General features: G+C 42.8%; 1 protein-coding gene across 4 annotated transcripts in view; it reads left to right on the top strand.

Annotated features, from left to right (window-relative positions):
* smoc1 (SPARC related modular calcium binding 1) overlaps positions 1-15783 on the top strand; it is a 66518-nt gene extending 50735 nt beyond the window's left edge. For 3 of the 4 annotated variants that reach the window (XM_079529102.1, XM_079529101.1, XM_079529100.1), the window contains exons 11-14: positions 246-351; positions 790-1034; positions 2747-2800; positions 12174-15783. In XM_079529102.1, coding sequence (XP_079385228.1) covers positions 246-351; positions 790-1034; positions 2747-2800; positions 12174-12190 — 422 coding nt within the window. In that variant the 3' untranslated portion in view covers positions 12191-15783. The remainder of the gene's footprint in view (positions 1-245; positions 352-789; positions 1035-2746; positions 2801-12173) is intronic. The other variant, XR_013792350.1, reaches the window with a different exon arrangement.
* Positions 15784-16522: the final 739 nt, after the last annotated feature.

Genomic DNA, 16522 nt, shown 5'->3' with positions numbered 1-16522 from the left:
CGGGAAAAAATTGTTCCCAAGGCTTTCCTGTAATTGGTTGGTTTATCTCTTTTATGCATTAAAGGCTTTGGCTAAAATTTGCATTCTAGATTTTACTGTGGAACACCCCTGTCCCGCTTTTACATTTCTCATACTGGTTCATTTGTGCCGTGGCTTTAGAGGCACTTCGCTTAAACTGTGCCGTAACGACTCTAATTGGTTGTGGAAGGTTAATTCTGGTGTTTGTTGTCTTTGATTTGTGCCAGGCTGCCCTGAGGGAAAGAAAGTGGAATTCATTACAAGTTTGTTAGATGCCCTCACCACAGACATGGTACAGGCCATAAATTCACCAGCCCCCTCCGGTGGTGGGAGGTAAGTAATGGCCTGCACCCCACAAGATCAACTTAAAACTATAATGTATTACTCATTAACACTGTAGAGCCTTTCCTTTCTTTGTTGCCCGAGAGTATACATTTATATTAGCCTCAGTGGGAATTTAATTAACCCCTCCTGGTAGTGTTAGTGCTCTTCATATTCCTGATTAATTTCAAATATGGTAATCATCTGGTAAAAAAAACAAAACAAAAAAAACATAATACAAAAATAAATAAACAATGCTAACCTTTGCTTACGTGATTATTTCTAATTTGACTGTTTCCTATCCGATTTAAAATATCTTTGAAATATAAAAAAAATCCTCATCTGGCCTTTTTATGACACCTTCCTCTGTCCCCAGCATCGAAGCTGAATAGGTTCATGGTGCAGTCCCAGCTCAGTCACTTGTTCTGACCCCCACATGTGTGTTCACAGGTTTGTTGAGCCCGACCCCAGCCACACCCTGGAGGAAAGAGTTGTGCAGTGGTATTTCGCCCAGTTGGATAACAACGGCAGCCATGACATCAACAAGAAAGAGCTCAAGCCCTTTAAGAGGTACCTGAAGAAGAAAGCCAAACCCAAGAAATGCGCCCGCAAGTTTACCGACTACTGTGACTTGAACAAGGACAAGGCCATCTCCCTGCAGGAGCTGAAGGGATGCCTGGGCGTCAGCAAGGAGGGTGAGTAAGGAAAATGAATGTAGAGGTCGACTTGAGTTACAGGAAGAAAGGAGACTGCAGCATGCTCCTTGATGGCCTCATGGTTAGAGAAGTAAGAGTGTTGAAAACAGGGAGGCGAAACATACAGACTTTTGCCTTTCATAGTTGAGCATACTTGAAATGTACCAAAGGCATTTTATAGACATTTTCCATGGATAGTGGATTCAAAAAATGACTGGTGCTGGGCAAGTGTCTGATCAGCATCATTATGTTCTCGATTACTTTATTTTGGAGACTATATGAACTGGACTTAACTATTATTGTCAGGATGCCCTTCAGCAAGGTACTAAGCCTAAAGGTTAATTTATTCTTCAGCATACAGCAAGCTCTTGAGCAAAGCACCTATCCATCACCACCTGTCCACCATGAATTGTGAATGTGCGTAAATGAATGTATGAAAGAAAAGAGAAAAATTGTTTGGATGGTCAGCAAACCCATCGCCCGATTAATACAATAAAAATAAAAAAAAGTGGCGCAATATCAAAAAGGATCCCCCATTGGCCGAATATAGAATGAATCCTTAATTGTTTTAAGATGAGAGTATTCCCTGTGTTTTAACAATTGTCAAACAAGACTACTGACATTTAGGAGAGCAATATTCCCAGACTTTTCATTGGTGTTGCTTGGTATTTCGTTATAATGACTTCATTAAAAAGCGCTCATCTGTCATTTGGCGGGGAAGGAATGAACTAACTCTGTGATGTATGTGACAAACAGATGTGCTGGCAGTCCAAACAAGGTGCACTGACTGCTCCACTCAGCACCAGCTTTAATGCAGTAGACTAGACTCACTAGAGTATCTCTAGACACTGTCTGGGCTCTGAGCTTGGAAAAACTCATTGTGGCTTCACAGTTTAGCCTTTAATAAAGATTGTTAGCATCTGTCAGAGGGCCTTAGACTAAATTGCTGTCAGTTAAAAATAGTGCATCTGTATATAAAGTAAAACTAATAATAATAATACATTTGCGAAAGACTCTTTCACACTTTTGTACTTACGCATGCACGCACACGTATGTGCTCTTTTAAATGTACAGAAATAAAGTTTACTTACTTACTATATAATTAATCTGAACAGGAGCTCAGGTAAATAACAGCTTTCGGTTTCAAGAGTTTAATCCTCAAGGAGCTCACTCAACACATCCATATGCACTTTCAAATCAAGTGAGAAGAAAAACATGAACCATAATATGTGGTTTTGCGATACACCAACAGTAAAGTATTTTTCTTTTAAATGGAGGGACTCATACTGCATTCAAGAAATTCACTTTCACCATGGGACCCAGTCTAATAAAAACATATTAATATTCCTGACAAGTGTGTTCCCATCTGAAACATTCAGGGTCCCAACCCACATTCTTTAGGAACAGTCGTAGAGCAGTATATTGAGACCCCCCAGGTGGACGCCAGGCCATTTTGAGGGGTATGTTAGATGAATTATGGAATTTTAAAACAAACTTTTAACACCATTCTCTCAGTCAGTCCATTAGACAGCCAGAACTAACTTGTGATGCCACTATCCCACTGCCCATTTACTGGAACAATCAATAAAAAAAATATATACATCTTAATTTATCTTAAATTACAGTTTAACATCAGTATCATTTCTGATCATATCTCCTCACCAGTTGACATTTGTATGTTTTGTTCTGGTTTTTGTTTCTCTCACATGCAGGTGGCCCTACTAGCAGCATCAGCCAAGGGACAAGGCAAGGGACAAATTTGTTCAGTAAGGCAAACTAATATGCTTTCACTAACCCTGCTCTGGCTTACAGTTCTGTAGATCAGCTTGAGGCATAATCCATTAACTTCCATAGCGATGACATGTGCGAGTTTGCACTGGAATAGTTCATCATACTGTAGAATGATCATCTGTTCATATGCAAAGCTTTAGAAATGTTTATTATATGATTCCGTATAATCCACGTAACTTCAAATTCGACACACGCATTCCACACCCCCACAGGGAGTGCAGTGCCCAATCTGTTGAAGTAGGGACGTCATGAGGTGCGCTCACCACTGGTGATGCCAATGACATCACCACTGGCATCACCAGGAATACTGGTCCCTCATTGCCTGTTAATAATGATGTTGCCAGAGATGCTGGTCCCTGATTAGGCTACGGTCTTAAACAAGAGAGGACACCGACATACATTCCCCGACATACATACATACCGGTACATACCTAGCCGATCGCAGTACTTGCGCGCTCTGCTTGCACAAGTAATAACACTGAGGATTGTACAGTGTAGATTGGGGTCCTAGAGAGAAAATCATATGAAATTGGGGTCCGTTGCCTAATGCATATCACACTGGGGGGTCCTTAAATTTAAAAGGTTGAGAATCGCTGAAATAGACCATGTTGTTTGTGTTCAGCTCTCCATCACTTTTTTCCCTATATTTCCTCTTGTGGAAACAGACACCATCTGGTGACAGCATGGTCCCACTGCTCTGCTTCACGCTTCACCTCCACCCTCTCTCTCTCTCATCATTCACTTTAATCCTATGGTATAGCTGGAATGTTGGGGTTAGCAGCGATGTTCATCGTGGCTTCTCCTGCTCTTCCTGCGCTCCTTCCTCATCCTTCCGGAGGCTGTGTAATGCAGCGGCGGATGCAGATTAACAAAACAGAGAGTCAAAGTAAATATCTAAGCTCCTGCGTACCTTGCTGCTGCTGGTGTCACAGCCTCCCTATTGCTCCCTATAGAGGGTATGCACATGCATAAAGTCAATGGCAAATCGAGTGGCAAAGTGAGTGACAAAGTGAGTTTAATGTCGTTTATCATCATTTAATGCAATCAAATACAACTTTTCTGTTCGGATGTATGGGCTATCAAGGCCAGAAAGTAGTTTTTTGCCACTTGATGATGATGTCACGTGCATACCCTCTATAGAGTGTGATGCTAGATTTATGCCTGGTTGAGTGCTGGTCTCTCTCATTGAAAATAGTAGCTCTACAGGCTCAGAATGCATTATAAGCTTGTAGATCAGCTATTTTCGGTGCACGACTATTACTCACACTTAAGCCAATCAAGTCATTGTTCTGGACTGCATCTTATGAACACTGTTCGCGTTCCCATTTATGCTCTCCTCTTATGTTTCTTTCGAGTTGCTAAGGTTTTGTTTGTCTTCTATGCGCTTGTCTTTCGGTTCAGTTAACTTAATCTCCCTCTTTCTTTCCTTGCACACAACAGTGGAGAGTTTGTACTAGTGATGGGAGATTCATCGGCAAACACATCGGTATCGGCCGATTCTATTTGTTTTTAGATTAATCGGCATCGGTCCGATTAATCGGTCTGTCTTTACTGATAAACAAGCCCAAAGTAACAGCTTGAACAGATCTACAAGCTCACAATATTAAATATAAAGGTATTAATGTTAAATCTGACTTGCCTTCAGTGCAGATACGCTGTTAAATGTATTTTTCAGAATGGACAAAATTATTATAATTTTTTAATACAGAATGAGACCATATCAACATCGCTTCTCGGCCATAACAGCAATTAATTATATCGGATATCGATATCGGCCAAAATGTCTTATCGGCACATCCCTAGTTTGTACAGTAAGATGGATTTCTCTCTCTCTCTCTCTCTCTCTCTCTCTCTCTCTCTCTCGCACGCACGCACGCACGCGTGCTTTCTGTCAGTCTTTCTTGCTACAGTATACTGTATGTCTTCCATCCATCTTTCTCTGTCGTCTGTTCTCCCACCTCCTCTGTCGTTACATTATTAGTCCCATCGGTGCTGTTGACTCTGGCCCGCGCGCGTGCCTTGCTAAGCGCCGTGGAGTACTTAGCTCATGTGTTTACCCTGGCGCCACCCGCGTCGGAGGCTCGGAGAACAGGGCTGCTTGGAGCGGGCATAACGTCAGGGGCCTCACGGGCCCTGGGCACAGTTGCCAGGATAAACAGCCACGCTGCTGTTGACAGAGAAAGGGGGCTTGGCCCTGCATGCCAGGTCCAGGTCTTTGCACATGCATGTAGAGAGGGTTTGTTTTTAAGCTGCAGTGAGGCTGGCCTCACCTTCATGGTTAGGAACTGGAGGTAAATGGTCTGACAGCTTTATATGGGTCCTTATGCTGCCACTCAGACTCTCCTCCTGGCAATAGACGAGGCTGGATGGAGGGAGAGGAGAGGAAGTGAGGGAGCAGAAGTGAGAGAAAGTGATAGAGCGAGAAAAAACTGAGGTTGGGGTGGGGGTCTGCATGGGAAAAGCGGGAGTCTGGAGGAACATATGGCATCATTCTGCCTTGACTAAGATAGACTGCCATTGTGTCTGATCAGTCAGGTATGCCTAGTTCTGTTTAAGCCTACCCAGCTTCACCTGTTTCCCTTCAATTCTTGATTGTTTTGCCAGGCATTAAATCTTATCATGTTCGGTCATCGTTCTGGATCTCATCGGCGCTGTCGGAGTGAAAGTGCTGTCAGGAGATATTTGCAGAAACACTTGCCTCTTCATAAGGGATTGTGGGCATGAGTGGGGTGGGGGTTCTTTTTCTTTGGGGGGGGGGGGCACATCTGTGAACGGCTCCTCTTTCTCGACATATTGGCAGCGACGCAGGAAAACATCTGAATACCTTGTGTGTGTCTTGGAGCGTTGGGCCGGGTGGCATCCATGACTCTGAGAGGAGTCTGTGGAAACTACAATGTGGGCCAGATTTGTAGCTGAACCCCAGGGCTTCCCATGTGCAGTAAACCATTCTCACACTCAGCCAACGTTAGCCAGTCAGTGTCCAAGCCATGGGAGACCCAACAGGATGCCCGGATGTTGGTAAAGCCGCGCCAAAGCTTTCCCTCATCCACCATAACGAATTAAATATATTAAAAGTTAATGTCTCCATTAAAGTTGTTGGGGTGGGAGGGAGCTTCAGAGTTTATGATGTTCTCACCAATAGACAGCCTAATCCCATTCGGGAAGATACACATTGCTGCAAAAACATTCGCACTCAGGTACTCAAATACAAATGCGCGCACACACACACACACACACACACACACACACACACACACACACACACACACACACACACACACACACACACACACACACACGTGTACACAACATAACTCACTTTAATGTTCTTCTGTTATTTGTTATCCTTTTTGGACCAAGAAGACTTCAGGTGGGCAATCACAGCATGTATCCTTCTTACACAGACCTGAGTTCTGTTTACAAAGCTTTTATATCTTCCAGGAATCTTGAGTATCAGTTGATATTGCTGGAAGGGCAAATTTGGATTCGAGAGCCGGCTTCACCCTCTCTTTCTCTTTCCGGAAAGAAATGGACGCTTTTACTCTGAACCCCCCCCCCCCCCCCCCCCGGAAACAATCCGGGGAAAAAACGGAGAAATATTTTGCTAGCTTACCTTGGTCTCAATTGTATTATATCGCTAGAAGCTCCAAAAAGCGTTCATATTTTGTGTGAGAGACGGATGAGGAGCAGAAATGAAGCGCTAGTATATCCATCAGATCAAAACCACGGAGAGCGCCCTGGATTAGGAGAGACGAGGCATTCTTTCTGCCGCGCTAACAGCTAAGTCAACGGTAAGCTAATATGACTGCAGAGTGACGCGTACGGTGGCCGAGAGTCGGACTGAAAAATAGAAATAAATAAAATAAAATTCAGAATATTCTTCTCTCGCCTGGTATCATTGAGGATGCGCTAGGACGTGTACACATGTGTCCAATGCATGCGTCGGTTGGAATCCCTAGGACGTGTGGCCACGTCCTACGGACGGAATGTGTTAAGAGATATTATATAGGGGCATAGTAAAACCTTGGGACGACGGGACCCCCTGTTGGTAACAGATCAGAGCGAGTTGTGATTCTGTCATCCCTGTTTGTGTGTTTTATGACGAATTAAGAGCTCTCAACCCCCCCCCCCCCCCCACCCCAGTACCTCTCCCCTCTCTTCAAATCTTCTCCCCTCTCCAGCTCTCCTCATCCATGTCTTCTTTCTTGTCCTTTCACTAGCGGTTTCGGATGTTATCAGACGATTTGATGGCCGTTATCAGCCCATATCAAGACCATGCAATGAAAATGTCCTACATATTGATGTTGTTGTCAGTCATTGTCCGACGTTGCGTTGGTCACGTTATCCGACTACTAACTCTAACCCTAACCTCAGTCTTAACCGGCCACGTAACTTACTGTAAGTAATGAAAGTTGTTGCTCCATTGCATGGTACCAGAGCATATTGGTGATTATCGGTTGATAACATCCGAAGCGGGTGCTTTCACCTTCTCTTCTCTTCTCTTCTCTTCTCTTCTCTTCTCTTCTCTTCTCTTCTCTTCTCTTCTCTTCTCTTCTCTTCTCTTCTCTTCTCTTCTCTTCTCTTCTCTTCTCCTCTCCTGTTTGTCCTGGCTGTGTCCATCATTAGGCGGGATGAAAGAAGCCTTTTATGAAGCGGGCCTGGCACAGAGGCTCCAGGACCATTAGGGAACACCACTGACTGTCCTCTCAGAGCCAACAGCAATTACTCCACACCGGTTGTATTTTAATTACTGTGACGTCAGCTCGAGCACCGCACTCCGTCTGTTTTACATGCTAATGCAGGCCACTGGAAAAGGCAGCAGGAAATCAGACAAGGTGCATATCTAGTGTCATTGTGCTCAGAGTTGATGCATGCAGTATACTCACCTGTTACTACAAACTCAAATAGTGTATAAATGTAACCAAATGTCCATTTTGGTTACATTTATACACTATCTACTGCACCATAATGTAGTGCAGTAGAGTGTAATTTTACCATTTCTGTCAACCATTACAGTACACGGCCATGTGTCACATTTTACATTTACAGTACAATGGCTGATACTCTTGAAACTAATTTAATTGAATTTGTTGAGTATAGTTGAGTTGAGTGTGACATCAACAAGAATGACGTATATTCAGCTAAACACGAGCTGCTGCTGTCAAGCAACACGTTGCACAGCACTGAAGCATAAATTAGCCTTTAACAAGAGCAACTAACAACAACATAACAAGCTTCAGTTTGCCTATTTAAAAGGGGTGGACTGTGACAAGAAAAGTTAAGTAGAGTGGTGTAAAGTCGGCCGCCATGTTTCAGAAACAGGAGCCAGTCCCTTGCCCTACTCCATGTCCTTTAGCCCAGGTCTCTTTCTACTGAGCCTGCCAGTATACAGATACAGGTATACCATGATTACCTGCTCCCAAGCTTCTTTATTGGACATTCCCTTGTGAGACGAAATGATTCACCCGCCAGACAGGGTCCGCTTTCAGCTCTTTATCGCGAGTGGGGCCAAGGTGTCCGGGGAGAGACCTGGGATGCTTTGTGTTGTTAATGGCGCAGACAGTGTCCTCAGTGACTGGTAGAAGAGAAGGTAGAAGAGCATTTGACACAGTGGAGCCTAGTAATTGCCAACGTGATTGACAACAGTATATTGGGCCCTGTTACTGTACAGTACTGTAAAGAAGTACAGTAACAGAGACATAGATCTGTGTCTCAAGAAAGCTGCCATGACTTCTGCTGACTATGACTATGACTGCTGAACGAAGGAATGCAATGCTCAAATGAAATGTACAGATGTAGCCAGCCATTACAAAGACATCACTGCATGATTGTTGTACTGCTTTAATATTGCATCAGTGAGAAGAGTTTGTAAAAGAAATGTGTTACTGTTAGTACTTGTACTGTAAAATTCCTCTAGATCCCATCTCATCTTTATCTTACATCATCTTACAACCCCACAATGACACAATGGATTTATTAGGTGAAACAAATTGGGGATCATAGCTTTCACCTGGATTCACCAAGTCTGTCTATTTCATTGGAAGACCAGGCCTTGATATTTTGTGCAATCAACAATGTAGGGTATACTGTATACTTGTATCTGTCTGAGGTGAGGGGATTGCATTGGGGCTCTGCAAAACCTCCTTAACTTTGGAAAACTGTACAAAATAGAATCAGCTAGCAATCTTCATAGCTTTGATAATAAGCACTGACAGGAAGCACACCTGCAGCTCCCTGCCCCCACAGCCTAGTACACACATGCACGCACGCACGCACAGTGTGTATGAGTTCTCTGGGGCCTGAAAAGGACCCCTCTGCTCCTCTGCCTCCCCCCACAGGGAGAGGGGTTCTATTCCCTTCTCTGACAGCCATCTGTAAGCAATCTGGATTCTTTACCCATCTCCTTTCCTCAGATCCCAGACCTCTCTCTCTCTCTCTCTGCCTCTTTCTGTCTCGTTTTGAGTTTGTGTCTGTCTGTCTCTCTCTCTCTCTCTCTCTTGCTCTGTCTCTCTGTCAATGTCTCTTTCCCTCCTTCTTGCTATTGTCTGTCTCACTAATCTCAGGCTCTCCATCTCTCTCCGTCTCTGTCTCTTTCCCTCTCTCTGATTGATATACCCAGAAGGACACCCATCCTGTTGTAAAGTATTCTGTCCCATGCAGCATGAGGTGTGTGTGTGTGTGTGTGTGTGTGTGTGTGTGTGTGTGTGTGTGTGTGTGTGTGTGTGTGTGTGTGTGTGTGTGTGTGTGTGTGTGTGTGTGTGTGTGTGTGTGTGTGTGTGTGTGTGTGTGTGTGTGTGTGTGTGTGTGTGTGTGTGTGTGTGTGTGTGTGTGTGTGTGTGTGTGTGTGTGTGTGTGCACGTGCACACGCACGTGCGTGTGCACGTGCGTGTTACTCTAAACGTGTTTTCTCCCACATGATCCAATGAATAGCCAACAGTTCCTCCCATTCATGTACCACTGACCACATTTATACAGCGACCATTAAGTTTGGAGGTGGTGACCACACTGTACGATATTGGTTCTCATCTTAGCATAATCGTGGTCAAGGCCAGGCCGTAAAAACATGTTAAGCTAGTACTTCTGCGGAAGGCGCTAGAAAGCGTCTCCTGCCGACCTGATGTAGATAGTGCAGTCAGGTTGGGAGTTCTAGTCGGACGTCGATTACCAACCGAGCATGTTTGGTCGGTAGAGCCCATGGTTGTTGTGTGGTGAGCTGGTGAATAGGGGGATATAGGGGGCACTGTAGACCTCTCGTCTGCTACTGGTGTAGCCATGGATCACACAGCGCTCGTCATGTTTCCGCCAGGGCTACTACTGGTGCGGCAGAAGCAAGACTATTATAAGCCAGAGACATTTGCCCGACATTTGAACTAGATACCATATTCTCAATCTCAACTCTCAATTCCTATTCCTATCGATCAACTACAAAGCAAAGCTAGCACGAAAATGCTCTGTGTTTTTCTTTTGGTCCGAGTTGAGTGTCACCAGATTCTTCTGTGAGTGAAACAAGCGACCAGGTCTATGAAAACAAACCCAAAAGAAGCGACCAGTTTCACAACTTGAGCTGAAAGGCAGGCAATGAGTTAAGCGACAACTCAAAAACAAGCCCAAACAAAAGCAATCCGCACCTATGAATATTTACAAGTGACTTTACAGGAAAACAAGCCCAAAATCGCTTATAATGAATAAGCAGACCTGGCAGGCTGTTGTAGCCCAGTGCTGCAGACTACTGCCGCCTCCTGGTGTGGAGAGTCATGTCATCTGATTTGCTCAAAACAATGTGCCGTCGGTGGCCGACAGTTTATGCTGAACTAAATGCCAGTCTGTTGTAGTCTAAAGTAGTTTGTTTGGTGGAGAGTCACCTTTAAGGGAAGGTCATTGTGTTTGTTAATAAACTGCTACCTTTCGTGGAAGAATTACTGAGGCAATTCGACCAGTTCATTGGTTGAATAAAATTATAATGGATTTTAGATATTATCAGCTCCCTTTGAAGAATTACCAGCCCGTGCTATCCTGTCTAGTCTACTAAGTAAATATACCAGTAGGACGCCCTGAGGGCAAGAAGCGACCTCGCCCTTTAGGGCGTGCACGCATCGGCCTGGGTGACGGCAGACTGCTGGGCGAGCGCTGGCACTTTGGCATGGGGGGTCAGATCAACATATGGAATGAATTCTGATCTGACCATATGTGGAGCGTGTCTGCAGGGTTTGATGAGGTCAGATCAACATACTGTATTTAATGTCAGAACAGGAAGGACGGGTGGGGAGGGATCAACATATGGAATGTCAGAACAGGTCAGCTCCATATCTAAGGTTTTGAGATTTGAGGTTAGATGTAGAGTTTGCTGGCCTGCTCCATATATGCAGATCTAGGTGATGATCCAGTCTTCTCCATGTATGGTTATCCAAGGTTAGATGAGGTCAGTGTCGTGATCTTCATATATGGAGATGGCCATATATGGTGGCGTGATGATGTGTCACGAGGCGTTGACCATATATGGCACGCAGGTCCTGCTGATTTGCTGCATTTGTAAAACCTTAGCATATTCTGTACCAGGCAGTGATGCAGCCAGTTGGGATAGTTGGAATACTAGACTATGGTACACTTTTACAAGTTACAGAGTATACTGGAATCCATGTGAACCTCTTCAGTCTGCAGAGCAAGAAGCCCTGTTGTCTCGTCTCCTTGATGATGGTTCCCATGTGAACCTCGATCGGAACATGAAGCAGTTCACTCTCTGCACTGCAGACCTGTTTATGTGGATGAGGGCATTGTGTTCCCTGCAGGTCCCTGTAGACCACGATCATACAATTAACAATTTATAATCATGCTTTGTTTTGCTGAAGTTGCTGATCCACAATGCCGCAGCACTAGGCATGTAACGATATATCGTATATCGTGATATATCGATTCAAACAGGTCATGATTTAAATCGTCTCTTTTTTAGGGTCGCTAGTGAATTATGGTGTGTGTGTGTGATATGAAATGTGATCTTAGCATAATCACAGTAAGCCTTAATTATATTCATCATATTCAAACGCTTTTGGAGATGTATTTGATTTGAATTAAAATAAATGTTTGGCTGTGTGAGTGAGTATCTATCTGAGTTAAGGCATGACTTAACAATATTATTTACAATAGTATATTATTTGTGTGTGTGCGTGTATGCGTGAGCGTGCATATCTGTATCTATGTCTGTCTGAATGAGCTAAGAAACATTGAGGAATGCCTTTTCTTGTCACGCAACGGTTATGTGTGCAAGCGCATCTGTGCATCGGATACTTAAACAGACGAGTAATAGTATTCTCCCCACCCCCCTCTGTTCCTCCTCCGCCTGTGTATTCCCAGTAGGTCGTCTGGTGTGAGAAGTGAAGGTTCCAGGAGCTGAGACAAGAGCAGAGGGCACAGAGGGAAGGCATCTGTACGCTCACTGACAGGAAAAGAGAAAGACGGAGCAGAAAAATTAAGTTCCTGAGTTTTTTTTTTCTTTAAGAAAGGTGAAACACAAAAACGAAGCAGCGCCAAAATATTTGCACTTTCTCCTCCCAATGTTTGATGTGTTATGTTTGTACATGTGTTTTGACGTTTATCTTATTTCTTTTGATGGGACTTAAAAAAGTCCACATAAGGAGAATATGTAACTAAAAGATGTCAGACTCGTCACTGGAACATCAAGTAGGCCTACGCTATAATGTAACCCTATCACGTTTGTCCTTTGTTTGCATTCAGCTCTCCCCATAAATAACAACAACTAATGGTGTTCAGCTATTGTAGCGATTAACTGTTGACTATCTACCTGCCTTTAAAGAGTAGCTGCATACCAAGTAAAAGAGGTCCATACAGCGGGTCCTGTAATAACGTTATAACATGGAATAGCCCAAATGTCCCTGCCCTAAAAACATTTCCCTTTGAGTTCTGCTCCGTAGATAGAGAATGTTACTCTGAGAGTGTACTGTGCGTCCACACTCCACACTACACTCTTAAGTTACATTAGCACTGAGGATTTGACTGTTTATACCCATATTTCAAACAAATGTCTTGCATAACTGCATATCACCTGCAATTATTGTTATATGAACAGTGCATATTAAAAATTAAGCTGTGAGAGTGAAGTCGAAAGTATTAGCACAGAAGTTAGCTATACAAATATCTTTGCACTGTGTGGTACAATATTGAAACGGTACGCTTCAGTGATGGAGAATGAGAGCCAGGTGAGCCAGCCAGATGTTGATAGAGGTTCTATAGGGTTTCAGCAGACACACTATATATGCTTGAATTCTTACAACAACATGTACAATTCTAGCATTATACAAACTGTACTGTACATAGCATGTTGTATGTGAAATATTTCAACATACTACATTCAAACCATGCTGAAACCTGAATCGTTGGATCATAGCTGTATTCTATCTATGTTGGTTGTTTGTTTTTTTGTTTTTTAATGTTAGTATTCAACAAATTTCCAGTGAGAATTTTGACAATGATGATGGCCACTAAATCCAAACTTCAATGTATTGATGGTGGAGGAAAGTGCACCCTCCAGATTATTCTGAGACAGGCTTCTGATCAGCCAGCAACAGATGGACATTTTCAGACAGCAGGGCAAGTTCTTCATCATGGACAATCTGACTTCAGAGCTGTTTCCAAGAAGTTATACCTTGGAACTCATAGATTCCTATCCAAAACATGCACTCACAGATAATCAGCAACCCCACAGCAAACCTTTATATTAATCCATGGTAGGTTTGCTGAGCATGAATGAATGCTGTTTTAACCCGTTTTTGACCACTGCAGTTGGGTTAAGTGCAAGGGCACTTTAATGGTGGGTATTGAGGGAGTGTTGGACAATCACTTCTTAATGTAACCTTTAACCACTTCTGCCCCAACATTTTGTTAGCATATCACCATGCTGACCTTTTGCATGGTGGAAGGCTTTGAGATTAAATGGCATTGTTAGCAAGATTGCAAGTGTACAAAACGGCGGCACTTGTTCATGCGTATCAAAAGAACACGCAAATATTTGGAGCGGGACCACCTAATGGTAGACATCGCAAATAAGTTGTTAAAATGCCGTAGGGTGACCCATTATTTGTATACAGGAACATAACTGAGCGGGGGGAAAAAAAACATGAAGTAATATTGTTCCTCCCATTTGAACATGACTCTTTCTAAATTGGAAAGACGTGAGTTGAGTCGCTGTTGTGGTTTGAACGCTAGAATGTTTTTGTTTATGTATTTGTTTCACATATCCCTTGAGAGTCATGGCTCATGAAAGTAACTCCCTTTGTAAATATGTAAATAATTTGTTATTTTTTTCTTTGTTTGTTTTACTATATTTCATTGTGGGGCTTGGTGATTCTCACAAATTTTCTATAAGCAGTTCCATCTTTGCTTTGTGTAGGAAATACAATCTCCTCTGTATTTACATATTGTTGAACGTTAGATTTTTGACAGTAGCAAAGTCACCACAATGAAACACACCATGCCTTTGCCTTATGGTAACACTGACAACAGGATTATTTTAGGTTTCTTTTTTTCTTCATTTGAACTTTTATGCTGACATCACTATAAATAGCAAAGTATGTAGACCTGGAGCACATCACACTAGTATCACAGATTCAGTAGCATTTAATTTGACCTCTTGACAACATAGTTCACTGCCCTTCCCAGTAGTTCTCAAACATTTTGATCCATAAACCATAGCTTCTTTGTGAGGCCCTATCAGGTTAGCGCCCTTGGAATATGCCTAACATTTAACCCCTACTTGGTGCCCCTGTACTGGAAGTCTCACCCTTCTCTGTGTTCCTGGTTTGAACACTGATAATCAGGCTGAGGGACCTGTAGCACAGGAGGCTCACAGTCCCCAAAAGGGAGTGTCCGGGCAGCCCCAGATTTGAGTGCTCCTTGCCTAGCTGTTTTCCCACTCCAAGGCCAAGGAATGCTTGTCGGTACCATTTCAAAATGTCTAAATACTTCTGTTATTGTTGTAGGCTCTTTGCTTCCACAGAGATTTGCATATCCTATTCTTTATACTGCAAGTACAGTAGCTTGTGTCAGCTGGTCAGGATTTCTGCCTCTCATTTAGTTCTAGTGAGCCAGAGCTAAGCTGAGGGTCATCATGATGCTTTTGACTGAGAGAAAAGGTGCCTGAAGAAGGTCAGTAGACCGAAAGCTTGCTAAATAAATACATTGATTGTGCGCAGATCTGAGTGTGCGGAGCTTCCCTTTATTTTTCGACAGAGAAAAGGAAAAGAGAAGCTACCTGCAGATTTGTATTAATTACAAAAGACCATAGAGTATAGATGTGTGGAAATGTATAGAAGTGGGCAGATATAGCTTCTCTCCTTTTACCTTTGCTTCTAGTAACAGACTATCTTTTTAAACAAGAATGTTCTCTGAAGGAATTGTGTGGTAATGTGGTAGCCCTGATTGACACAGCTATAGTACATGTGTTTTACCACTGCCATAATATACAAGAAAAATAAGAAAATAAACTGGGGCTGATTCAAAACTACACCCATTCAGAATTTTGAGAATACAGTATTGATATTGTGCAGTTGACAAAGCATCTTCTACTTCTGCTGAAAATCTGAAAGCAGCAAGCACTGTGGTAGGGATTGATGGAGCTCTATACTAGCACCTAATGGTGAAGATGGTTCATTGCTTTTAGAATGGTCCCACTGAAACACTCGCTCCCTGATTGCATTTCTTTCCCTCCCTTCTCAATTTTAAGGCTGCAATGTTAGTTCACACAATTACTGTGATAGTTGGTTAACTTGTGCTATAACACAAGGAGACGCACGACCACGCACCTGTGCGTGTGCACACACACACACACACACACACACACACACACACACACACACACACACACACACACACACACACACAGAGAATACTGTACTTTCAACCAAAACAACTGATTTTCATGAACTGAAAATAAATGTTTTTGAAAGATTACTGTGTTTTGTTTTGTTTTTTTGTCTTGTCTGCACCCTCACTTTTAAACTACAGGGCTGCCAACCTTTCAATAAACCTTCGGGTGATATTTGATGGTATGAGTGCTGCAATTCTGGCATGTTTGGGGTTGCTGCCTATGGAGGGCCAGAGCTGCCATATTTAAAAAATAAATAAAGTAATAAACGAGTGAACAGCACCATCAGAGCCAAGCATGTCTCTGTTAACACGACGCATCACTAATTATTTCTTTGTCCCCCCCTTCTTCTGAATCAAATCAACTGTCACCTGTTTCACGCCTGTAAACTAGTGATGTGACAAAGATGATTCTGATTCTGATGTTTATTTATTTGTTATTTGAATGATAAATCAATTGATCGTGTTGTGGCTTCATCTGTATCTTAACACAATGATGACACATTCTTCAAGGCTTTAGAGAAAAATAAAATACAAGTTTTTTTAAATAACTTTTGTATATGAATGTTCCATTTTCATTAAATCTGTGTTTTCTCATTGATTTGGGGGCTGTTGAAAATAGCCAATCTACATCACACACTATGAGCTTTTGATTTTACATTTTCAAACATACAGGTAGGCCTATATCACTCATTCTTGAGATAAAGGACAAAATATGTACTACACAGAAGAGGAACAAAACACGAGGCTTTTGTAAGGTTATCTAAACGGATCAGGGTACTAGTTTCGTGTCGAAGGTATTTAAGCAAGTAATGGTAACATTG

This window comes from Electrona antarctica (genome assembly GCF_951216825.1).
Source record: "Electrona antarctica genome assembly, chromosome: 18".
NCBI classification, from domain to species: Eukaryota; Metazoa; Chordata; class Actinopteri; order Myctophiformes; family Myctophidae; genus Electrona; species Electrona antarctica.
Note: the sequence above shows the minus strand (reverse complement) of the source record. Positions and strands in the feature narration are given on the sequence as shown.